Source organism: Bos taurus, chromosome 7 (genome assembly GCF_002263795.3).
Source record: "Bos taurus isolate L1 Dominette 01449 registration number 42190680 breed Hereford chromosome 7, ARS-UCD2.0, whole genome shotgun sequence".
NCBI classification, from domain to species: Eukaryota; Metazoa; Chordata; class Mammalia; order Artiodactyla; family Bovidae; genus Bos; species Bos taurus.
In genome coordinates, this window is record NC_037334.1 from 50592838 (window position 1) to 50620420 (window position 27583).

Here is a 27583-nt window from a genome sequence, read left to right on the forward strand (position 1 = left end):
CCCTGTCCACTATCTTCACAGTGGACCCAGAATGGTTCAGCATACTCAAGATTTAAATTTTTTGAGGGCTATTAATCTGACTTGTATTCACTAACTTACCTCAGACGTCAGATGCCTGCCTGTCCCTCTGCATTTAAACTTCAAACCCCAGGGAAGTGGCCCTTTTCTCCATCCTTATCTATACAATTTCTCAGGATTTTCACATGTGCTATATTTCTTTGCTCATGGGGTACTTGAAGAGTGTTCTACATTCAAATTCACCAAATGGCGGCGGCGGTCTTTTCAGTGGAATGGGTTTTCGCTATCTTCCTCAATGACCCGCATAAAATTTCTGAAATTAAAACCACTCAAAATAGTATCTATCTCCACTTCTGCCCCGAACTGCCACTTCTCCGCAGTTTATCAGAAAATACCAGAGAGGGTCGAAGCCAGGGAATCCTGCGACGCACTTCTAACGCATACCTTATTTAAATTTTGCACCAAGCAGTATGGAAGAGTCAGGGGGAAAAAATCCTTTGTGGGGAGTGGGACTCGAACTCTATAAGTTATGGCGCTCCATTTCCCGCCCATAGGCGAGCTACAAGATCAGAGAACAACGATCGCAGCTGAGGGCGCGAGCGGCGTGCGCGCGCCGGGCCGGGGGAGGGGCCTGGCGCGCGCAGAAATAGGACCCGAGGTGGGTTGGGGCGAGTTCTCGCGAGAGTGGGTTGGTTCTTGGGCTGCTGCCTCTGCTGCCACCTCTTACCAGCGCCGTTGCTGCGGGGGATTGTGGGAGCCACCGCGTCCCGCTCGCTTGGAGAGGTACCTCTCGTTTTCCCTCTCCCTTTCTTCAAGGTAGGCGTGAAGCGGGTAAGAATCGGGGTGGGGTGGCCGGGGGCTCTCGGCGTCCGTCGGGAGGAGGCAGCGACAGCAACAGGGGCCGCGGGGAGCCGGCGGCGCGCCTTTCTTGCTCGCTCCCGTTCGCCTGCTCTGCCTCCCTCCGCGCTGCGTATGTGAGCCGCCTGATCGGCGGCCGCCATGTTAGGAGCTCAGTGGCGGCGCAACCAGCCTTCTCGGGTGGCGGAGGTGAGCGGTCCCGTAGGGAGACACGCGGCCAGCCAAGGGCCCAGAGTGCGGAGGCAGAGTCGGGGCGCGCCGAGGGCAGCTGATCGGCCGAGCTTCCTGCGTTCCGGGCTGTCTGTGGGCGGGGGCGGGACGACGAGCCCGTTACACGCGGGCTGCTGCTCTGAGGGAAAGGGAGGAGCGCTCGAGGCCTGAGGGACCGACTAACCATGAGGGGGTTGGCCTGCCGTTTGGGGAGGATAGTTAAGCTAAAACCAGCCCCAGATATATTTGCCTCCCCCCCCCCCTTTTGCGCCTGAAAACGTTCCCCAAAATGGAGGATTCCGTAGACTCCGAAAAGCTTAGCCGTTTGAGCAGCGTTTCTTGGTGTCGCGGCCTTCGCTGCTTTCCTCGCCCATCGCTTCATAGCGCCCCCTAATACTCCCCTGTCCCCCGCCCACACACAGGCGCGCGCGGTTTTAGCCGGGCCTCAGAAACAATTCCCCCCTCCCCCCGCCATCGCGTAAAAATGGCCGAAAAATTAAACGTTAACGCTTGTTCATCGTGTTGCGTCGTGGATAAAGCCTTCTGCGGTACGCTGCGAAGGAGATTTGTTCTTGTTTAGAGAGTCACCTCACATTCCTTTCCTCTATATTAAAATACTATCAGTCTAAGCTTCTCTAGAGAGGATGGTGTGGTGTGGGGACCTTCCGGTTTCCAGACAAAGGGTTTATAGTAGCCTGGTGTAGTCGCGGCTTCGTTGTTCTTTTCATCGCCGGCGCTGTGCCACGTTCTGTGTTATACAAAGACTTTTCCCATATACAGTGGAGTAGTATTTCCTAGGTATTTATCCTGCTCTGTGGCGCTATTCTGTGTAATAGTCCTATTGGATCAGTTACGGTTTTCCAGCCAGATATTTCTAGAACGGTTATGGCGATTCCAAAATTCTAGTCTTTCACGAGCGCTGTAAAGTGTGCGAGTTGTTGATTTCCCAGGCCGTAGTGATGAGATTTTGCATTGATGCTGCGTTCTGCTCGATGAACAGAGCTTAGTTTAAGATTTTTAGATAGTCGACGAAACATTTTTCTCCCAGGTAGATTTAAACAGTTGTACTCTGCGGGCAAAAATTATATTTCAGGCTATTTTCATACGTGTTCAAAATTACCTTTTAAAAACGAAACGACTCGATCTTCGGAGTCTAGCGACATAATTGTTTAACATTAGTATTGTTTTGGAAATCAAGAATTCGGATCTCTTAGCTGTGTGTAAGTGGAGTTGCTTTTATGTAACATTTTGAACTAATTCGAAAGTATTTAATTACCCTTGACCTAAACATTCTGTATGTTAAAGAAGTCTTTAAACATACTTATTTTACTAATGGTTTTACGGAAGTGTAAACGCCAAATATTATTACAAGTCAGAGATATATAAAGACATTAACAACTGAAGAATGCAAAGAAAAAAATCTTCCTTGATTTTAGAAATAACAAGTAGCTCAAATTCCCAATTTTATAGAAAGAATTTGAGTCCAAGGAAGTGCTTGTTATGTAGGTAACCAATGGCAATGAAGCCAGTGTGTTTAGAACGCTTACATTTTGATTAGATATTTGATTCAGGCTCTGCCTGTTACAATAAATAGGCTTAAAATGGAAGAACTACGCTTATAGGAATTTATCCTGTAAATAAGGGAATAGTGTGTCAAAAGTATGTATATGTAAATGTTAATGTTGGTTACTAAGCATATTAAAAATCCAAAGGATTCAACATTTGGAGATCTGCTAATTATAGTGTGGCCATCAAGTGATAATCTATACAGCTATTTAGAAGTATTTAAGGAAATGGCAACCCACTCTAGTGTTCTTGCCTGGAGAATCCCAGGGACAGGGTAGAGGGGGCGGGCATCCTGGTGGGCTGCCGTCTATGGGGTCGCACAGAGTCGGACACGACTGAAGTGACTCAGCAGCAGCAGATGGGAAAATTATAGTGGAATATAGTTCTAATTGGGGAGAAAGTAATAAAACTCTGCTGATACCAAATTTGATGACTTTTGTTTTTTGAAGGAACGTGTAAATAAGCGTAAAAAATATCCCTGAGTGTCGGCTTTATGGGTCATTTGTATTTCCTTTTTTCTTGAAATTTCCACAAGACGTTACACTTAATTTTGTAATGAAAAAACTGAAACATTTTTTGTAAATGCCAAAACTGCTGAGAAGGCGATGGCACCCCACTCCAGTACTCTTGCCTGGCCCATGGACAGAGGAGCCTGGTGGGCTGCAGTCCATGGGGTCGCTGAGGGTTCAGACACGACTGAGTGACTTCACTTTGACTTTTCACATTGGGGAAGGAAATGGCAACCCACTCCAGTGTTCTTGCCTGGAGAATCCCAGGGACTGGTGAGCCTGGTGAGCTGCCGTCTCTGGGGTTGCACAGAGTCGGACACGACTGAAGCAACTTAGCAGCAGCAGCAGCACTGCTGAAAAGACATTTTGTTTTTTTAGAATCTCACCTCTGTTTAAGGGAAATGGAGATGAAAATGAGCCAACTTCTTGAAATCTGAAGTGCAGTTTTCAAATGTGACAAAAAGAAGTGCTTGTGTAAGATATTCTTGTTATTATGTGTAGGCACATAGGAATCTGAAGGCATTCTCACATAAAATTAATATTGATAGGACTAATAATTATGAACTGCAGCCATTAGCTGTTTATAAATGATCGAAATCAAAGAATTAATTGGACAGTGGTTTGTTAAGTGGTGTTCTTAGCAAATCTTCTAGTTAAAAGTCTGTGTTTTGTTTTTATATACTTCTTTATTTTGTAACCTGATGATATTTGTCATGTCATTTTCTTTCTCTATTTCCTTGCTTCACTCTGGAATTTATCTCCTCCCCAGCCTCAGTTTATTAACCTTCAGGGTATGGTGTAATACTAAGCATTTCCTTAATTGAGTCATGTGAAGACGAGTGAGTTTTACTATCAAGTTTAACAATTTGCTATTTTGAAACTCTTGCTAGACCCACATTAAATGAGATGTTAGAGAATATTATGAAGAGTAAATTTCTCTTTTTACAGAAATAAAAATGTATTATTTTAATGTAAAAAAAAAAAAAGAATTGTATTAAAATTGTCCCACACTGTGGCAATAGGGTCTCAGTATACCTGATTGACTGAAGGTTTGGGGTGGACATTGCCAAATGCATGGTTAGTGAGGTGGAAGGGTTGTGGGCAGTGTAGTTTTGCAGTTTTATATATACGGTTTTTCCAAGGTTAACACTGTCCATGAAATTGCTTTAATTTAAAATTCGTTAACTATGTAGTGGGTCTTCTCATTGGACCATTAGGTTAAGGGTTCTGAACTATTTGATAAAAGGTTTTTAAATAGAAAAACTGTTTTGGTGTGGATAGTAAAAGGTAGAGCATAGAAGCCCAGTGGATTGAGAGAACTGTGACTATGAAGCCTTTTAAAGTACTTTAGCTTTTGGTTTGTTGCAGATCATATTGACTATAAGCTACAATAGAAGTTATATGATGAAGTGCTGTGTTCTCTCTCCTGACCTGAATATAATTTATTAGGTGGCACGTCTGAATGGATGCAGTATCTTTGATGTGTTGCAACCTCGATGTGATTGATTTTCCCAGTTGTAGGTCAAGCCCTAATATCTATCTAAAAAAAGGCTCAGGAGTTTCTGACATTGAAATTGATATGAAGTAGCAATTGAAACTTAGGTGTAAATTTTTGATTTAAAAATTTTAAGAGTTATTTTAAATTTTTGATTTTAAACTATTCCAGAACTTAAAGCTAATTGATATAAAAACTTGCTCTTTTTCTGGAAAGTTTTTTAAATGACAAATCTCTGCCTTTCTTTTATAGAGTACCAATAGCCTGTGGTTATTGGTGCCTGTCTTAAGGCAGAAACAGGTTAATAGAACAAAGAGGGTTGCCATGGTCCGGGGGTGGGATCATAGGTCTTCCCAGTTGTTGACATTGGAATAGCTGCTGGATAAGAAGAGCGAAGAGGAGGAAAATGTCTATAGAAGATGTCATGGTGAGCAGTAAATGCAAGTTGGAAAGGACTCTATTGATAATAGAATCTCAGTAGGATCTTTGATTTGTAGTAGTGTTAGTCGCTCAGTCATGTCCGACTCTTGGCAGCCCCATGGACTACAGAATCTTCTGTCCATGGGATTCTCCTGGCAAGAATACTGGAGTGGATTGCCATTACCTTCTCCAGGGGATCTTCCCAATCCAGGGATCGAACCCAGGTCTCCTGCATTGCTACAGATTCTTGACTGTCTGAGCTACAGGGAAGATCCACTGATTTGTAGTATCATTGGTTGTTAATGAAATAGATAATTTTCTGGTCTTTAAAGGTGATCTGTACATTTTTTTCCCTCTGGAAATTACTAGGATATTAAACATCTCTCTTTGGTACAGTCACCGATAGGAGAAGAGCTTTTATAGCATATGTGAAAGTGTTTGAACACCTGACTCACAGCAGTTGGGAAAGGAACAGTAATAGCAAAGAAATACAAACGTGTACTTAAAACATTCTCACTGTGAAAAGGTGTGAAGCAATAAAACAATTTTAATGCTTAACTGTGTATCCTTGTGTGCGTTATGATATCCTTGAGAACCACAGTGGAGGAGGGAATTTTATACTGAAGCATCAGGAGACCAAGAAATACTCATAACAGCATTCTTGGTAATGACAGGAAATGAGAAACAGTCTAAATGTTCATCTTCTGAAAAACAGATAAGTGTGTATGCCATAATGGTATCTATATAACAGTGAAAATGTAGTTTTAATTCATGTGTAAATCAGTTTTAAACAAGAGCAATATATATTAAGCCCATTTGTGTAAAATTAAGAAAAGTAAAATTAACACTGAAAAGATATGTCTGTTAAGTGGTAGGACTTAAAAACAAGAGACTCCATAAGGGAAGGAAGAATCATTGGAAATAAGTATCTAAGGTTTTATTGATGTTGTTTCTGACCTTTGGCATTTATATACACTGATTTGTAAAATACATGATGTGAAGGGGGGTGTTGGACCTTAAGAGAATTCCTAGTATTAAATGGAGAAAGGAGAGACACATTCTAGCTAATAATTATGTTTGAACAAGCAGTAAGCAGTCTGTATAATGGCTCATAAAATGAACTTTTTCTTAAGGTGTTGGCATGTGCCAGAAAATAGGTTTAGAGGAGAAGGATGCAACCAATATGAAGGGCATTGAAAACCATACTGAGGACTTCATGTGGTAAATAGTAGGGAGCAGTATGTTTTTGAATAGAGTAGAATGATTAGTGATGTTTTAGGTTTGTAGTCTTTTAAAGCTGACTTCTGACTTGGTAACAACCTTCAGGTTTTAAATCTGGCTTTGAATAGAATTGAATGAGATTATAGTTGATACATGAAATAGTCCAGTACAAGTGAAAAAGGTGTTTATGTCTCTGGGTCAGTCCTTTTACTTCTAGTTTGTTTTCTCATTGGTTGTGAGGATCAGAGTGCATAAAGTAGATGATTACTGTGGTGCTTACAATATGCCAGGCCCTGTGAAATGGATGTTATTTTTATTCTCATTTTACATATGAGGGAATAAACCCAGATGTTAAGTAATTTGCCCAGGTTCATGCAGCTATTCTGTAGAAGAGCTGGTTTTCAAATCCAGGCATTTGGGCTCTAAAAAAATCCCAATTTATATCAAATCAAAGAGTTGTACAGATGTTTGCGGAAACCAGGAGAGCAGATCATGAAGCAGAGGGGAATATCATAAGGGTGCAGAATGGTGCCTTGAGGAAAACCACAGACTTGCTTTTAAATAGAGAGTTAGCCAAGTTAGTGTCATAGGTCAGATCAAGAGTCAAAATTGTCAGTTAAATGGAGTAACTTTCTTTCCTGTAGTATGAATTTAGTTAAAGTCACTAGGGAAAAAACTTAGAAGAAAAATATTTTAAGTCTGAATAATAGGAATCTTTTCTGTGGATTACCATGAAGATTTTTTAGCAACTGAATCTGTTGTTAACCTAAGGATTAAGAAGTGGGTTAGAAGTTTAATCCAGATCAGTAATATATATGAATTGACACCAATAGTTTTAAAGCACTTCAGAATATTTTTTTTTTCAGCCTTCTTGGGCACTGCACTTTTTAGGGTTTTTTTGTTGTGTGGTGAGGCACATTGGTGTATACAAAGTTAATAGAGCTGGCTAAGCAACAGGAAATAATAGCTGTTATCTTCCATTATCTTACAATGGAGTGTAATATGCAAAAATACTGAATCCTATGTTGTACACCTGAAGCTCATATAGTATTATATATCAGTTATACTTCAGTTTAAAAAAAAAAAAAACCTTAAATGAAATACAATTTATAAAATATAGTAGAAAAAGATACAGTGATATAAACTAACATTAAGATGAAAATTTATTTAATACTCTAAAATGGAAGCCATGTTGAAGTTATTTATAAAGCCATTATAAGGTTAATAAGTGAGGAAATTTAAGGAATATTTACTTCAATTGAAGTACTCTGTACTTCAGTTGGAGATTGATTAGTTAAGTACTTCTTTAAATTAGTGAACTATCCCTGCCATCTGTTAGTGACATGATTAGGACATTTTTTATGCGTTTGTATTGTTGGTTGCCATGTATATTTGGCATATTTTCACATGAAAAAGTTAAATCACAAAGGTGTTTGACCTTGATAGAGATGGGAAAATCTCAAAATTTCTTTCACCCATTTGTGTTACAATTCAGAAGCTGTTTTCTAGCTGTTGTATGTTAAATTTTTATGTGAGATTAAAAGGTTATTATGTCAACGTGTGGATATTTCTTTCCTACGTATCTCTACATGCCTTTATGATTATACTATCTTAAAATCGGTTGTTTTTTAAAAGTAACTTATTTCACACAGTCAAAAAGTATAAAGATCCATATGGTGGTATTAGATACCTTTAAAACATAGTGTTTTTAACTTCAGACGCTGAAGGTTTCTTCTATGTCATCTTTTAAAGAACTGAAGTATGCTTATGTTCATTTTACTTCCTGCTAAGTAATCCTCTGAAATAATATATAATAGACTAATAGATAATCTTTATTTTACACAGGAAATTTGGATACAGAACACTGTTTTCTCCATTAACTTTGTGTGTGTTTAGCTTTCATTTGTTTTCTAAAATGTTTTAGTATTCCATTTCTTCTAATTATTGAAGAAGATAAAGGGTATCAGGTTTATGGAATATGGGGGTTGAATATTATTAACCGAAGCTTATTTCTTAACCATACATATTTGTTCAGATGTTGAATGTGAAGCTAACATCTTTAATAGAATTTATATCATGAACTTTGTTCACTGAGAATTTGAATATCAGAGTATAGTTAAATGGCATTTGTGAAGCCTTAGTTGTTTCTTAATGTTTTCTGATGGGAGAGGGTGGAGGCACTTTTTTTTTTGGAAGTGAAAGATTCTGTATTGTATAAAGTTAAATGAGTAAATTGGGTTTTAACATTACATTTTAGATGAGTTATCTCAAAGGAACTATTTTCAAACTTTATTAATCTCTATGAAAACGCAGCTTTATGCAGAAAAAAAACATGGAGTAAAAGAAGCTAATTTTTTTTTTTTAATCACTTTAGTAACTTGGTAAACTTCTCAGTATTGTGATGGTTTCATAGGCAGTAGGTCTGACTTAGAGCCTTTAAAGTGCTTTGTTCATCTTATGTTCATTGACCAAAGATAAGATACTAAAGGAACTTTTTAATAAATGTTCTTACATCAGTGCTATCTTGTCGAATTTTTCTTAATTTCTTTGTTCTAATAGAAAATTTTTAAGAAATTTGTTAAATTCAAAAATTTGACTTTTTCAGTACTGCTACTCTCATATCTTTGTGTGGGACTGAAGTTGAATCTGAGTCACAAAAATATTAAAGTTATTCTTAAATTACAAGTTGTCATGGGATTTACATGGTTGTCTTTCTCTTTTTCTTAGTTTTTCTGACATCCATTTTCTGTTTTGTCTTAAGGTTATCACCTTTTACCTTTACTTCTCTTAACCTTTCCTTTTTGCAGCTCCACCATTCATATATGTTGCAAAGAAAAGTAATTGAGATCTCTGTAATTCAACAATCATTTCCTTAAAATATCAATGTTAAAAATTTACACATGGTCATAATGCCATAGTATAATTTCCCTAAAGGGAAAGAATAGGTCTTTTGAAAGGCTGGCTTTTCAGTATATGAAGCTTTGACTCCCAAGTGAAAGGCAAAGCTGCAATTAATAGTAACTTAGATACTTTGAAATTTTGATTTCAAAAAAACCCTCTTAATGGTTTTGAGGTTTTTTTTTTTTTAAACAACGTATGAAAACGTAAGAGGGTACTACAAATGTTTCAACAGTATTTTAACCACCATTCTGTATGGTATTTAAAAGTCATATCAGAGAAACCTTCATCCAATAATGTTTACTTACTCTTGTCTTTATCTTATTAATCTTAAGGTCTAAGTAGTTTACATAATGGATCTCATCTGGAATGAGTTTCTTTGGTGTCTTTTCTCAAGTTCATCTTTCTTGGTGTGCAAAAACATCTGTAATTCCAGTCACCTCTGATAGCATTTCTATGTCTTTTTAACTTTGTTACATCTTTTTGTAAAATCTAACTTTAGTCTTGCCTGCAACTTTTTTTTTTACACTTCTTCTACCACTGTTTTCGTCTAGTGTTTCCTTAATCTGTCATTGGTGGAATCTGTCCCATAATTGACTTGTAACTATTAAATATTGCCTGGTTTTTATGTTGATAAAGTTTAAGTGCTTAGGTATATCGGTGATCAAACTTATGAGTTAACTGAACAGTGTCTCTACATAGTAGAGTTATGTAGCAAACAATTTAAGACCTAAACCTCTGTGTGTAATTGTGATTATAAAATTGTTTCACCAGGGACAGTTATGTACGTCATTTAATACGTTATGAGATCATTCATAAATGCTTTGTGAATTCTTATGTGAAAATTTTTGAGGTAAAATAAAAATGAAAGTAATTTCATTACTATCACATCTTGGAGGAAACACATCTTGAGGGGTTGTATTCACAATTTAAATTTTCTGGATGATGGGGCTATTCTTGTGAAAGAATCTGTTTACAGAAATCTATGTAAGCAAGATCTCGTTTTCATTTTCACCTGTTTTGAGCTCTAGAGGTGTTACAGCCCTGAGCATTAAATGAATGTTCACGGCTACTACCTTGTGGAGTTTCACTTCTTTAAATCACCTATACTTCCTGTACTTGTGGTTGTTCTTGGGGAGTCTCCTATTTCTGTACTGACCATATTTGATTCTCCTTACCTTTTAAGATTAGAAATGAAGTAAGCAACTGCCTGATAGAGGATGGAGAATGAGGCAGTTAATTATTTGGCTTAAATTTGTGCAGAAATCTATAAACTGTAGGGAGTCGCTTATTTTTCTTCACATCAGTCTTTACCTCAATTTGATTTTGCTGCATAAAGATCTCAACTGTAGCGTTTGGTCTTAGATCTTATGCTAGGTACTTGACACTTAAGCTTCGTTACTTGTGATTTTACTTGGTTCTTTCTGATAGTGTTAATAGGTCTCATTTTCTAAAACAATACAACTGATTCATCTTTGACTTGTTGACCTTGATTTTTTGTTTTGTTTTGTTTTTAGTCTTCTGGAACTTAAGCATCATATTATAGGGTGTATTTTTCTTCTAAAAGAAGAGACACATCTATATTTTTATTGAAATTTTGATATATTCAGACATCTGACCCTTCAATTGAAATGTTTTTAAATTCCGTATGAAATTCCCTTTAATAGTTAAACTTTAGCATGAAAGACTACTTTTTAAGTATATGCAAGCTCTGCATACATCTGAAATCTGTTTAAGTTATGTAATTCCTTGTAAGTTTGAGATCTTAAATGTTTTTTTTTAATCAACATGATGCGTAAGTTTTTTTTTTCTTAAAAAAAAAACGGCATCTACTTAAAGGGATTTATGACTAAAATTGCTTATTTTTCTACAGAGTTGTCTGCTGGTTCTCAGCTTGAAGAAGATTCTACAGTCCTTATTGATCCTTTTTCTTGGCGTTACCATTTTTTGAAGCAAAGTTAACCTAGTTTTCTAGTTGAGCTTTCTTTTTGGCCATCTTTAAAAAAAAATTTTTTTTTTTTAATCTATAAACTAGACAAGAGATAGTTCTACAATGTCCAAGTCATTCCAGCAGTCATCTCTCGGTAGGGACTCACAGGGTCATGGGCGTGACCTGTCTGCAGCAGGAATAGGCCTTCTTGCTGCTGCTACCCAGTCTTTAAGTATGCCAGCATCTCTTGGAAGGATGAACCAGGGTACTGCACGCCTTGCTAGTTTAATGAATCTTGGAATGAGTTCTTCATTGAATCAACAAGGAGCTCATAGTGCACTGTCTTCTGCTAGTACTTCTTCCCATAATTTGCAGTCTATATTTAACATTGGAAGTAGAGGTCCGCTCCCTTTGTCTTCTCAACACCGTGGAGATGCAGACCAGGCCAGTAACATTTTGGCCAGCTTTGGTCTGTCTGCTAGAGACTTAGATGAACTGAGTCGTTATCCAGAGGACAAGATTACTCCTGAGAATTTGCCCCAGATCCTTCTGCAGCTTAAAAGGAGGAGAACTGAAGAAGGCCCTACATTGAGTTATGGTAGAGATGGCAGATCTGCTACACGGGAGCCACCATACAGAGTACCTAGGGACGATTGGGAAGAAAAAAGGCACTTTAGAAGAGATAGTTTTGATGATCGTGGTCCTAGTCTCAACCCAGTGCTTGATTATGACCATGGAAGTCGTTCTCAAGAATCTGGTTATTATGACAGAATGGATTATGAAGATGACAGATTAAGAGATGGAGAAAGGTGTAGGGATGATTCTTTTTTTGGTGAGACATCGCATAATTATCATAAATTTGACAGTGAGTATGAGAGAATGGGACGTGGTCCTGGCCCCTTACAAGAGAGATCTCTCTTTGAGAAAAAGAGGGGCGCTCCTCCAAGTAGCAATATTGAAGACTTCCATGGACTCTTACCGAAGGGTTATCCCCATCTGTGCTCTATATGTGATTTGCCAGTTCATTCTAATAAGGTGAGTTAATGCAACAGATACTTCTAATTTCTTTTACGTTGTAGTGCCTATTCTGTATTTACCTATATCTTGTACTCTGTAGTCTGATGACATTGAGTTGATCAAGAATTTTTATACTTTTGAGAACACTTACTTTATTTGGAAGGTAATTGTTTTTGAGCATTTTAAACCAGGGCTTTACATTAATATAATCTACGTAGATTACTTCTGGCCACAAAGCTATCATCCACTGGAATTATCTTGTTGGTTTTTGGCATCAGTATGTTCTTCTTAATCGTATATTTAAGCAGGTTTTTTTTGTCTGCTTTGTTGAATTGTTTTAAGTATTTTTTCTGTTTTTTTGCAGTCAATGTGCTCTGCCATTCAGGATGCTAGATAATCAGCTCTCCATCTGTCTTAATTACTGATTCGTATGTAGTAACGATACATTCTTGAACAATTCTCTTTTTTTCCTTATCTGTGGCTACAGGGAAAGAGTTAATGTAGAGCCCTGGTGTTTGTTTCAGTATATTTCATATTTTAGATTAGTTTATTCTTCTTTTTTAATTTCCCTTTAACACAAACTCTCATGCTGTAACTGAAATTTTTCATCTTTTTTTTTTCTCCTTTTCCACAACTTTCTTAAACATATTCAAAACTCACTTTTTATTATCCCATATTGCATCTATCCCTTTAGAGACTTGGGAAAATCACCTACTGCAGTATCCTGCTCTGTGTTCCTCATAAGCATATTCTTTTTCTGACTTAGACTTCTGGTATACTCATTTGAAGGAAAAAAAATCTGATTCTCCTTTGCTTTAATTATCACATCTGGCAAAATGGGAACTTTTTCAAAATGCCCTTTTAAATATATTGTCCTTTCTCTTTCAACGTTTTCAATGCTAATCATTCGCACTGTTTTTTTCCCAAAACAAAATACAGTGCAGTTGACTTAAAGTCAGCATTATAGCAGTCCACTAGCTTGATCTGTAATCTGACCATCCATTTTTCCTGATGTGCTGTACTTAATTGGAACATGTTATTGCCATGAAACTGGTTTGATGGTTGCTGTTACAGGGTTTTTTCTTCACAGTAACATCTGGAAGGGTCATTTTCTCTTCATATCTATCCCTTTAAAAGCATTTTTAACTGAGTTGATTTTTGAGTAAACTAAATCATGTAAGTCATTAGAGATTTTGTTTTTAATCTTTTTAAAAGTCTTACCAATCAATCCCTTTTCTGTGTTGAGATCTCAGTGTTTTTGTCTCAGGTAATTAAGAGACTTCTTACATTGTTTGAATTTAGAGTATTTTGAAAAATATCTTTTTAAGAGTGATTTCTAGCTAAAAATACATGTATATAAATCTATAATACAAAAGTTTTCTGAAGTAGTAGTTTAAGTACACAAGGAATATTTTATTCTTCAATCCATGTCAAAATAACTTCAAATGGTAAATTTACATTCATAGATTAATTTTAATGTAAGACATGGAATCACAAACTCATAAAAGTTAGGGAATTGTATTTAGTAGGTATTTTGGTATTTTCTATTTTTCAAATTTGTTGGATACACTTAGTATATCATGGAATTTAGTTTTTGTTCAGTATTCAACTTCAAGGTTTAGATCTGCTATGAATTGATTTAATGAAAAGGTCCATTAAACTCTGGTGACTCCAAATATTTTCTGTCTGCTTGCAGAAATGACAGTATGAGAAATATTCTCAGATGGGGTCTCTATAAATTCCAAGGAAGATAGCTAGTTACAGTGTCTCAAATGAAAATGATTGTAAGGGACTTAATCTTTGCCACTGGAGTCATCATAAATTAAAAGCTGCTGTTGGAAGTCTCTTCATCCTGACTTTGAGCAGTAACTTAATGTTGCCACTTAACATATAGGAAAAGAATTCAGTAAAGGAACACAAAAGGAAATCAAGAAGGACTTGAATCAGAAAAAGTTCCTATTTTTCTATATCATTCTTTTCTGTCCAGATGTTACTACCTTCTAGTTCCTGAACAGTTAATAAATAATGATAGTAAATGGATCTAAATTGGCCAAAGAACATTTTTGAATATTTGAAACTTTAGACTCAAGAGTAAGGCACCTTACCTAGTAAAGAGATACTTTTAATCTGCAAAACTGCGTGTACTCTAGCAAATTTAGAAAGTTACTTTAGAGGCCCTTTGATTTTCAAAATTTGTGGTATTTGTAAATTGTACCGATTTTAAGAAGTTTTAACACCTGGATTCTCTCAATATAGTTTCCTTAACATAGCTAATGTTTTCTAGGTATCTTCATTATTGGAAAAATAAATGCTCACTTTTGGTAGGGATCTTTTTAATTTATAGCTGATATAGAATCACTGAGTTTAGAGAAAATTCTTACGAAAGTAGGTAATGAAAATTTTTAAAACATTTAATCCTGCTCTCTGGTATTGCTGCATAACTTGGAAAATCTGTTCTTTTCACTTAGCGGTAACATTAAATAACTTACATGATCAAAACTTCTTCTTAGTATGAATAGTCTTTTAGGGGAAAAACATCTGTCATTTTGATATTTTAAGTAACTTTCAGTGATGATGTTGCTTTTATTTCTTTCTAGGTCATTTTAGAACATCAAGTTGCTTTTCTGCACAGCCTCAAACTTGCCTCAAAATTCCTTTCACTTAAAGAAAACTGGCCACTACAGCCCTTCCGCTGTCTTGTCACTTGAGTTCATGTTTTTCTTTTTAGTTTTCTAGAAGCCCTTAAGTTATTCTTAACTTTGCCATTCCACATGTGCTTCTCCAAATTATCCTTTCTTTATATAATTTAGGTATCTCAATGACATTAAGGTGAATGTAGTTTTTCCTGCAGAACTTCTGAATTCAAAAAATGAATCCTTATTCTTTATTAATCTGAGTGTTGCCTCAATGTAGAATCCAAACATACAGATTTTTTTTAAAGCCCATTATGGTAGAGCAGATTAGTAATGGGTGGTTTGGGAGATATAACTGATTCTTTGATCTTGATTTTCCTTCTAGTACTTTGTAAGACCAGCCACACTTTCAAAAGTTTGAACCCTTGAAGATCATGGGCGATTGGATATAAATAATTTCTGGTTTACTAGATAGCTTTACCATCTCCTATTAATTAGAAGCATGCCTAATAGGATAACTTTTACTCCTCTCTGAACACACTGTTTCTCAAGGATATTTTAAATCTGAATAGTTTTCATTAAGAAAATTCTTGGTTAACATATTTGTTTAATCCCGCTTCTGAATTTTGTCAACTTTGCCTATGGTGCCTCTTGATTACAGCCATTTTTAAAGTGGCTTCCAACAAGTCAGTGGTCTGTTGGTTTGCAAATAGAAAGTTTTTATACCCCAAACATTTGGTTATAGAGCCAGCTGGACAGATCTCTTCCAGTTCTTTAACTGTTAGCCATAAAGACAATCTAACTTTGAAAGATAGCTCCCCAAGTTCTTAGAAGTACCATTCTGTTGAAATGTTCCATTTTACTTCAGTCACAGAATTTTAGTTAATTTTAGTAGGGCAAAGAAATGTGTGTAAACACTCAGGCTGTAAGTTTTTAAAAACTAGATTCCATTTATAAATTAACTTTTTAAAACTTCAGAATGGTATCTCTTGTAATTTGGTTCAGCTCTAAGTCAGACTCCCTTTTAAGGACTTTCTAATGTTTCAGGTAGTATGAGTCTTGGAAAAGTTGCCTTATTCTGTGAGGATTTGTGAAACAATAATAACCTGTAAAGTGGGGATTGTAAAACAAGATAGCTTTATAAGCAGTGTAATAATAGTTGCTTTTCTTCCTTTTTAATTAAAAAGTTTTTTATTAGCACTTCATATGTGCTTGGCAGTGTTCCAATAAACAGGTTACCTTTATTGTTCATTTAGTTTCCAAAAAAACCCTAGAAAGATATTGAACCACAGTGTTTTTTAAATAACTTATACCAAGGATTCACATCTAGTAAGTGGTACCTTGGGAATTGAACCTAAGCAGTCTGGCAGCAAAGCCTACTTTTCCTAACTCTTCTTTTTATATTGCCTAAAATGCTAATCATTTACATGTGGATTTTTAAAGAAAGGATAGTTTATTTGAATAAAGTAAAGGAAAAAGTAATCCCTTCAAAATTTAAAATAATCATAAAGCAAATATTGAAGAAATAAAATGTTTTCCTTCCTAAAACTTAGAAATGGACATTCCTGAAATTTACTTCTCTAATTTTGGGAAATATAATGGAAGCTTAGGTTTTTGATAAATTGGGGAGTGTTTCCTTGAAAAGTCACTCCTGTTGAATTAACTTAGCTTTCTGTGACTATAGTACACTTACAGCATACCTCAAAGGCTGGATGAAATTAAAGATACTATTTTTAACTAATTATTCATACTTACAGTATACGTTTTCTTAAAAAGTGATATAAGCATGGATATTTATTTTATCAGAGTTCTGTGAAAGCAATTCTAATAATATGTGAATAAAACTTCAGTTTTGTCTGCAGCAGAAATTAATATGCCTACTGATCTCAAAGTCAGTTACTACTCTTCATCTTTATTAACTCTATCTTTTCCCTGTCAGGTCTCTTAGTTTGTTAACCAAGTTACCAGTTTTTCCAAGAATGTGCATGGAGTATTTGAGGGCAGGATGAAGCTACAAGGATTCAGAGAAATGGTTTTAAATTAGTGAATGGTCAGGTGTTCAGTTTATGATAATTGTATATAGACATATAGATTAACATCCTAGAGTTTGAATGGTTGAAAAGAAATCTTAGTTTTAGTTTTGTTAATTCTGCTAATTTACTTTGCTACAGGAGTGGAGTCAACATATCAATGGAGCAAGTCACAGTCGTCGATGCCAGCTTCTTCTTGAAATGTAGGAGTCTGAAATACCTTTAAAGCATCAGTTAACTGTCAGAAACAGCCATTGATTGGTTTCGGGGAATTCATCGTTTACTTGTAATATCCACATTGTTATTACTGAATAGTTGACACTGTCCAGGCAATCACCAGTTACAAACAATGTTTAGGTCTGGAATTGTATGTGGAATATTAAGGTGGAGTGATAGCGGTACTTTGTTATTTAAAATGGAAAGAATTTTTAACAGACCTAAAGATAGCCATTGATGCATAAAATAGATTTATAAGAGCATTTTCAATAACAATAATATGTGCTCTGAGAATAAAGAAAATATTTTCCTTGAAGAAAAGGGGGAAGTTATACTAGAAGTAACAAGTTTTAAAGCAAAACCCTTCAGGATATATTTTTTGCTTTTGAGATACTTGTGATGGAGTTTAAGCTGCTAGGATAGAATTTGTAAAGAATCTCCCTACCTAAAGAACATGAAGCCCATTGTTCACTGGGGTGGCCATTTTCACATACAATCTTTGTTTCCCTATATAACCCACATTTCCAGTCCCTCATATAGCACTTCTTTGTGAATTAACAAATATAGGGAATTCCTGGATGCTCAGTGGTTAGGACTCCATGCACTTTTTCAGTGCCATGGGCCAGGCAGGGTTCAATCTCTGATCAGGGAACTAAGATCCCACAAGTTGTATGACCCTTCCTGACCACCACCACCCCCACCCCCCACCCCACCCCCCCCCCCACCAAGAAAAAAACAGATAAAGGACTATTTTATTGCAATATACATTACTTAACATTTTAAGCAATACGGAGCAAGTTAATTCTCCTTTATTTTGATTAATTTGACATTTTCCTTTGGAAGTATCTATATGACATGTTTTAAACAGTAATATTTCTAACACTTATACTACCGTATAATTTTACTAATAAATCTATTTTAAAGGCCAAACAAGGCTACTTTGTGAAAAGAACAGTTTTATTTTAAAGTTAATTTTCTGGTCTTTTTAAAGCTACCCAGAATGGAATCCTGACACTGATACAGGACATACAATGTAAGTTAAATTTTTTAAGCTGTTGTTTGTAAAGGAGATCAATGTAAGGAATTCAGGTTAAATTTTTCACATTTCATAAACAATATTTTCTTAATTTCTTTATTTAATATGAGTTTGTTAAAAGTCATCATGGGTGAAAGAATTTTTAGAAACTATTTTATGTAGTAATTTTTATTTTTTTATTATAGATTTCCCCCTAGTTACATCATGCATTAAATGCCCCCAAATATTGGAATCACTGTCATACAAGGAGTGTTTTAGCAGTAAATTTCAGTTATTTTTGATGGACTTCTTTATCATACTTTGTATTTTATGTTTTCATATTCCCAGGGGTGATCCATTCATGTTGCAGCAGTCTACAAACCCAGCACCAGGAATTCTGGGACCTCCACCCCCATCATTTCATCTTGGGGGACCAGCAGTTGGACCAAGAGGAAATCTGGGTGATTATAAAATTCATGTTACCTTTCCGTAAGAGTTTTTATCATAAAGATTAAATGCAGTGATTTTAGGCAAAAGAAGTGTCATTGAAATGTAACTCAAAGATGACATTTCATGAGAATACATGATACTCATTTGTGATGTTCTTTTGCTGTTGGAGAGATGTCTGTTTTTCAATTTAAATAGCCTGGTAGGACAAGTATACCTAAGACTGAAAATATACTTTTTCCCCATAAAGGTGCTGGAAATGGAAACCTGCAAGGACCAAGACACATGCAGAAAGGCAGAGTGGTCAGTAATAAAGCTCTTGCTTTTACTGTATTGGCTGTATGCTCTTTGGGGAAGTGTGATTTGACTTGAATCATTGCTAATTGAATCTGTGTTGTAGTTCTTATTACAGAAAGATTGTTTTAGTTTGAAAACCAACAGGCTTTTATACGTGACTCTGATAAGAGTTAAAACTTTGTTTTCATATGTCCACAGTCTAGAGATTTCACCTTGATTCAAAGTTAAGTTTGCCATCTAATTATATAACAGTCGTTGATTTAAATATCAGTGCAGACACTGTTTTCTGAAGCTATGAGGCTTGTTCCAGGGACATATTTAAATACTTAATTTGTTCCGACTGACTACAGATTATAAAAGATTTAATATTTTACTGTTTCGTATTGCTTCTAAAGAAATTTATTTACTAACTTGGTTTTTTCCTAATGAGTAGGAAACTAGCCGAGTTGTTCACATCATGGATTTCCAGCGAGGGAAAAACTTGAGATATCAACTATTACAACTGGTGGAACCATTTGGAGTTATTTCAAATCATCTTATTCTAAATAAAATTAATGAGGTATGAGTTAAGTGTGTAGTATTTATTCATCACTAAAGTATATCCTAAAGAGAATATATTATTTTGTATTAGAAAAAAGAATGTTAGCTTAAATCATCAATGTGGAATGTAATGACGGAAAGGGCCAATAGTTGAACCAATCAGTAATGAATTCTAGTACCAATAGATTGTTAGTAACTTTATAAATTGTGATTCTTAAGCAGTTACATTATCTTTATTATACTACTGCTATAGAAAGGACTGGGAGAAGGCAATGGCACCCCACTCCAGTACTCTTGCCTGGAAAATCCCATGGATGGAGGGGCCTGGTGGCCTGCAGTCCTTGGGGTTGCGAAGAGTTGGACACGACTGAGCGACTTCCCTTTCACTTTTCACTTTCATGCATTGGAGAAGGAAATGGCAACCCACTCCAGTATTCTTGCCTGGAGAATCCCAGGGACAGGGGAGCCTGGTGGGCTGCCGTCTATGGGGTGGTCGCACAGAGTCGGACAAACTGAAGTGACTTAGCAGCATAGTAAGGACTATATAAACATAATTATTTGGAAAAACATTTCAAACTTTTAACCAAATGGTGCCAAATTATTGTTTCAAATTCAGTACATAATAAATGATAGTGTTAGTGTCATGAAAGTAATAAAGTCTGAGATGATCTTTAATAAAATAGGAAATCAGAGATTTTTTTTTTCTCTCAGGTTCTTGAAAATGCTTTCTATATAATGATTAAATATTTTTGGAAAGACTTTGGACAGTATGGAATTGGGTGGTTTTTTGGAAATGTAAATATATATTTTTTCAATTTTAGGCATTTATTGAAATGGCAACCACAGAAGATGCTCAGGCTGCAGTGGATTATTACACAACCACCCCAGCATTAGTATTTGGCAAGCCAGTGAGAGTTCATTTATCCCAGAAGTATAAGAGAATAAAGGTAAATAATCTCTATTTTTCCAGATTTGTATCACCAGTTATTTAGTGTATCATTTTAATATTTACCAGCTTATAGCTGTTTAAAATTGTTGCTAATATCTAGAATAATCTTGACTAATAATTATGGCATACTTACTAATTTGATTTCCTCTGTTTTTTGTTTTTTTCCCTCCTGTGTATTAAAGAAACCTGAGGGGAAGCCAGACCAGAAGTTTGATCAAAAACAAGAGCTTGGACGAGTGATACATCTCAGCAACTTACCTCATTCTGGCTATTCTGACAGTGCTGTCCTCAAGCTTGCTGAGCCTTATGGGAAAATAAAGAATTATATACTGATGAGGATGAAAAGTCAGGTAATATACATGTAGAAGTTTTGAAAAAGATTATTTCTCAAAGTTTTTTTTTTTTTTAAGTTATTTTAACATCCTCATTTTTAGTGAAGGGGTGGGGGCGTAATTTGGCGGCCAAATTATTGAATATTGAGTAAATAAAGTGGAAAGTAAAGATCTTTTTCTCTAGTTTGGCTAATATTATTTCCAGAGTTTGCCTCCAAAGATCTTCCTTTGTGTATATAAGTATACTTTCCCCCTTTACTTCAAATGAGATTATATTAAAGTGTTACTTTCCACTTCACACATGATTCCATTGAGTAAACTGTGCTGAATTTAATTTCTTTAATTAATGGATATTAGAGATTCTCAGAGAAGGCAATGGCACCCCACTCCAGTGCTCTTGCCTAGAAAATCCCGTGGATGGAGGAGCCTGGTAGGCTGCAGTCCATGGGGTCGCTAAGAGTGGACACGACTGAAGTGACTTAGCAGCAGCAGCAGAGATGCTAGTTCTTTTGCTGTGCCATTAATGCTGCTGTGGATTTTGTGGCATGTGAATTTATGCATATAATTGAAGGATACAATTTCAGAATTGAAGTTGTGGATCCTGATACTTGCTTTCTTTTCTTTGACGGTGCCAAATGCTCTTCAAAAAATAATACTCATATACGATCATACTAGCATTCTAAGCAGAGAAGGCAGTGGCGCCCCACTCCAGTACTTTTGCCTGGAAAATCCCATGGACAGAGGAGCCTGGTGGGGTGCAGTCCATGGGGTCGCTAGAGTTGGATACGACTGAGCGACTTCACTTTCACGCATTGGAGAGGGAAATGGCAACCCACTCCATTGTTCTTGCCTGGAGAATCCCAGGGACGGGGGAGCCTGGTTGGCTGCTGTCTATGGGGTCGCATAGAGTCAGACACGACTGAAGCGACTTAGCAGCAGCAGCAGCATTCTAAGAGCTTTATAAACACTGGATATTAGACTTTTCAAATTATGTGAGTTTAATTAATGGATTGAGTTATTTCATACTTATATTTCATTTTTAAAATTGTAAGTAGAGCATCTTTTCTTTGTTAACCTTTTTATAGTTTCATGAGTTTGTATCCTTCTAAAGTTTTACTTTCTAATTAATTTTTTGTTCTTTTTGTTTGTTTGTTTTTCTTGCCCCAGGCCTTTATTGAGATGGAGACCAGAGAAGATGCAATGGCAATGGTTGACCACTGTTTGAAAAAGGCCCTTTGGTTTCAAGGGAGATGTGTAAAAGTTGACCTGTCTGAAAAATACAAAAAATTGGTACTCAGGGTATGTAGTGTTTGATTCAGGTTCTTTATAAAGCTTATTTTCATGCTTTTCAAGCCATGACATTTTTATAAATTTTTACATGCTAAGAATGTAGGATTTAGGAACTTCCCTGGTGGTGTGGGGGACACAGGTTCAATCCTTGATCTGGGAAGATCCCTTCTGTGCACAACTACTGAGCTGCACTCTAGCCATGCTCTGTAACAGTGAGAGGTCCAAGCACTTCAACGAAGAGTAGCCCCACTCACTGCAACTGGAGAAAGCCAGAATGCAGCATCATGACCAGAAATAAGTAAATAATTAATACATACATAGGATTTAGTTATTGAAAGAGAGTGATCTTTTCTCTTTTTCTTGTCTTCATTAATACAGAAGTTTTTAAACTGATGTCTGTATAAAGCATCTTTGTTTTTATCTGTTTTACTTAAGGTTCTATTTGAAAAGCTTTAACAAAATTATTATTCACTGCTCTTCAAATGTTGGTGGTAATTAATAATGTTAGGGCAGCTTACATTCTTAGGTATGGTTTAAATAAGGTTAGTTGATATATAAAGGATGGTCATCGTTTATTAGTTAATTGGATAATTAAATACTCTATGAAATCTAATACATTTATGTAACTGGTGAAATTTTGTCTTTTAGATTCCCAACAGAGGCATTGACTTACTCAAAAAAGATAAATCCCGGTAATTTCATTTTGTGTGTTTATGTCTGTATACACTAGTATGTTAAACCTTCGTTTTCCAACTCGGTAGAATTAATTCAGGTGTTTGTTTTGGTTTCAGGAAAAGATCTTACTCTCCAGATGGCAAAGAATCTCCAAGTGATAAGAAATCCAAAACTGATGGTTCTCAGAAGACTGAAAGTACTGCTGAAGGTAAAGAACAAGAAGAGAAGTCAGGTGAAGATGGTGAAAAAGATACAAAGGATGACCAGGCAGAACAAGAGCCTAACATGCTTCTTGAATCTGAAGATGAGCTACTTGTAGATGAAGAAGAAGCAGCAGCACTGCTAGAAAGTGGCAGTTCAGTGGGAGATGAAACAGATCTTGCTAATTTAGGGGATGTGGCATCTGATGGGAAAAAAGAACCTTCAGACAAAGCTGTGAAAAAAGATGCAAATGCCAGTGCTTCTGGAGCTGCAAAGAAAAAGCTTAAAAAGGTAAAAGAAGGTTTTGTGTTGACTTGTTGCAGTAGAAAACTAGATCAGTGTTTCAAATTATTTATCTTAGGGTCATATTTAATAGAATTAGTGACTTACATTAGGAAGAAATAGGAATCACTAAAAAAATTGACATCTAAACTCTGCAATACATAGATTGAATAGGACTAAACTGCAATAGAAAAATGTCAATTCACAAAGAGAACTTTTTAGTAACAAAGGAGAAAGACTTAAAGCTGTATATGATTCTATTTGGTAGTGGTAGTGTGTAAAGAGTAGTAGGCAGCCTTTATGTATAGTCCAGCTTGTTTTTTTAAATATGGAGTATGGATTTTACAGTAAGTTAACTGACCTGACCCAGGGGTAACTGACCCAGGACACTTAAAACATTGTGTCAAAAGTGGTAGAACTTGAAGAATTTTCCTATTATAGAAATGTAACCTTGATTAGGTATTTCAATAGGTTTTAAAACATTTTTTCTTAGAACACATATCACATATTAAATTAAGGCAAATCGCAATATAAAAATATATACATGGTAGAAAAATACTAAATCAGAAGACCCATGGTGTACTTGACTATCTCCATTAAAGATTAGAGCATTACAATGCCTTTAGAACTCCATAAGATAAATGAGTCTTGAAATGAGATTATTATAATCCTCTTTCATTCATTCCTTCTAAGATATACTCTACTACCAGAAAACTTACTATTTATAGACCTCCAGATTTTGATGGCTTGGTCAAATAAGTTAGCCTTGAAATTCTTTTTATGGCTGAAATATAGTTATGTAGTACTACGTTTGTGCTCTTAAGAGCTGATAATTATTGAGCATTATGTGCCATCAATTTTTCTAATCTCTTTGTGTGTGCTAATTAACTGATTCTTAAAATAACCTTATGCCACAGATGCTTGTTATCCATATTTCATGAATGAGGAAATTGAGTCATGTTAAAATTCAGTAGATTGTGGTCATACTGCTTTTATAAATGGCAGAGCCAAAAATTAAACCTAAGCAGTTATGTTCCAGAGCTTGATTTTAAACCACAGTGGTATTTTAAACACTGCTCTGTAAACAAAAAGAGTGGCACCATAAGATACCTTCTTTGAAGGACATCATTCAACTTATTGATACTTCATGAAATCAGCTCTGATTATCTTGCAGCATAAGTCTCAAAGTATAGAGTATGAATGTCCTCATGTTTATTTTCTGCTCTTTATATAAGGGAAGGCTTGGATTACTTAGTTTTAAAACAAGCTAAGGTTTTTTTTTTTTTTAAACTAGTAAATTTGGGGGGAGAGAAAGAAAAGTCCCTTTTTTTTTTTTGTGAGGAAATGAAGGCAAAGACGCTATCCCTTTCCCTTCAAGTAAAGCAAATGGAAGGGATACTGCAGGATAATTGTTGCAGAGTAAATTTGTCTTTCTTAACAGCGTCGTTTCCCAGGGAATATGGAAGGTTTTGTCACTCTAGATGAGGTTGGTGATGAGGAAGATTCGGAACTTCAGAAACTTCGTAAATCGGGCATGGCATTTAAATCTGGTGACAAAAATGATGATGGTTTGGTTGAAATTAAGGTGGACAAGATCGAGGAACTTGACCAAGAAAATGAAGCAGCGTTGGAAAATGGAATTAAAAATGAGGAAAATACAGAGCCAGGTGCTGAATCTGCTGAGAATGCTGATGATCCCAACAAAGATACAAGTGAAAATGCAGATGGCCAAAGTGATGAAAACAAGGAGGACTATACAATCCCAGATGAGTATAGAATTGGACCATATCAACCCAATGTTCCTGTTGGTGAGATTTAAGGCTTTGTTGTTATCCCTCACCCTCCCCAAACTCTTACTATAAGATTTTTTTAAATTGGTCTTACATAATAAACTCTAATAGCATGAAGTTCTACGCAGAACAATTTGTAAATCTTACTTGAAGCATTCTTTTTTCCTCTTTTTGTTACCATTCCATAATATGTTCTTTTTTCTCCTCATAAAATTTTCTGAGAATTTCACATTGCTTTTTGTTTTGTTCACCGTTCTATTTCAACATTTTTAAGAGAACAATTAGGTGTGGGCCCTTAAACATCAATTAAAATACAAGCTATTAACGATGTTATGGTTTTTGCTTTGTTTTAGCGTAGGCTATATTGGACATGTCACAACTGTTAACTCATTCAAATTATATTGACAGGAAAAAAAAAGATTTGAGAACACTATTAAAATCTTCAGTTTACTGAATTTGTAAGAATGTATGTTTGTGTTCTAGGTATAGACTATGTGATACCTAAAACAGGGTTTTACTGTAAGCTGTGTTCACTCTTTTATACAAATGAAGAAGTTGCAAAGAATACTCATTGCAGCAGCCTTCCTCATTATCAGAAATTAAAGGTAAGGCTGAATCTAAAAGAGGAGAGTTCTTTTGTGAAAACTAACAAGTCACGTAAGTTTATGGACCAGTACCATCTGTGGACCCAGCACGCTTTATCCTGATAACATTCTTTATTGATGGGCCTTGAGCAGTTTGATGAACTCTGGAAGCATCTGCTAAACCTCTTTCTAGAATACACTATTAACTAAATGATAATTTAGTAATTTCTAAATTTATAGATTTAAACGTTACAAATTCTGTTGTATAATTAAGAGTTATTTGAGTATTCTCAAATGATTATTAGACTGTAATTTCTCTAATTTGGAAGATACCGGAGGCTTGAAAGTCAAGTGAAATACTATAAACCCTTTTTCAACTTTATAAAGTGCCATATCCCTTTATACTTAATGATTTTTACATTGACTTTAAATTATTATTTTATTAATAATGACACTTCAGTGAAGTTTTATGATCAAAAGGATATACAGGTAAAAGGAAAAATTAATAAAGCACAACATAATAAAGAATAACAAATTTATGTTTGGATATTTTGAAAGTTTGGTGTTTTAGTTAGTGGCTTAAGGACACCAAGTATTGAAATAGATGAGGGAAAACTTGAAAGTAGGAGTTAAAAAAGATAATACTGATTTATAATATAAAGCTGCTAGAGTATTAAGGACATTGGTTATTTTCAGTGGTAGCAGAAATTTAATAATGTCCTCTGTTTTAGAAGAAGGGGCATTGAATAAATACATGTCATTTAACTAATCTTAAGTTCTTGGGGTAGCAGCAGTTATTCTATGTGCGTATTTTGGTCTTTGTTTTCTCATCTCTGTAAGTTAGTCTTAATTGCACATTGAAGTAACTTTTTCATATTTTACTGTTTCTTTTCCCATGCCTTACTGTGGTGTCCAGTTTAGTTTTATACCTGCTTGATAAGAATAACTGGATCTTACAAATATTGACAAGGTTATAGTTAAATTAGACTCAGGTCCCTAAACTTCAGTAGAATATTTTATTTTGTAGTTAATCCATTTGTTATGTTTCACTAAGGTGACTTAATCCTTGTAACTTTTTCTTTTCTTTTCAGAAATTTCTGAATAAATTGGCAGAGGAACGCAGGCAGAAGAAGGAAGTTTGAGATGTGCTAGAAGCTTAATGATTTCAAAGAAAATAATGGTTCTTTGTTTTTAAATGTTAACCTTTTTTAAATACAATACTGATAGTTAGAAGAAAACTATTGTACTCTTTTGTTTTAGTGGAAAATAATAGATAATAGATGTCTGTTCATGTGTTAAGTGTTATAGCAAAAATACATATACGGTTAAGTTAATGAAGAATTGTTTTTGTTTTATCAAAATAGTAACAGACAGAAATACTTTGTAGAGACTGACTTCGTATGCTAAAGACACTTGCACCACTAAGAAAGATATGTAGAAGCATTCAAAGAAATGAAATTTAGTAGTTCCAAGCTTCAGAGATATGTCAAAACTTTTGATTCCATTCAATAAAGAACAAAACCAATTGTATTTTTATTACTTTCATCTGAAACATTCCACATTTTAATCTGAGCCTTGCAGACTTTTCATTTGGAGTTTGAAGCATTTTTGGTTTTGTTTCATTTATGGAGAACTTCACTAATGTGAGATTGGTAATTAAAATGCAGGTGCAGTTTTCTTTCAATGTCATGTTGTTGTTTAGGTAATAAGAAATATTAAGTAATTGGCTTTAGATTCTGTAATTTTTTCCCCTAAGTTCCTGCTAGATTTCGTATTCTAGAAGTCAATGTATTTTCAGTGAAATGTAAAAATATTCCCCTTCTCTTTGACCAGTATTAATTTCTTGAGATCTTATTGCTTGTCACTTGAATCCTGTAGCTGTCATACATCATCTGGTATAAGCAACATTTGATTTTTGAAGTGTGTAGACCATCTCTTTGTATTTTCAAGATGTAATTTTACATTTCTGCATTTTAAAAAAAGTTTGGCCATAATCTTAGATGCACGCTTCTAATTCATATACTTGCATATGTGACCTTTGTGAACAGAAATTTGCATGTATAATCTGTGTTTACTTGTAACTTTCTGGTTATATTATATACTGCTTATATCTGTGGATTCAAGTTTCTTAAGTGAGTACCAATAAAAAACAAAAACCTA

General features: G+C 35.4%; 1 protein-coding gene across 1 annotated transcript; it reads left to right on the forward strand.

The window, feature by feature from the left end:
* The first annotated feature begins 777 nt into the window (after positions 1-777).
* MATR3 (matrin 3) lies at positions 778-27583 on the forward strand. Its single transcript, NM_001102486.2, is given in 14 exon segments — positions 778-834; positions 11069-12160; positions 16947-17008; positions 18013-18054; positions 18385-18497; positions 18734-18786; positions 19214-19339; positions 20142-20267; positions 20452-20619; positions 21769-21900; positions 22540-22583; positions 22683-23058; positions 24491-24857; positions 26515-27583. Coding segments are annotated over 13 exon segments (2535 nt in total). The 5' UTR covers positions 778-834; positions 11069-11248; the 3' UTR covers positions 26529-27583.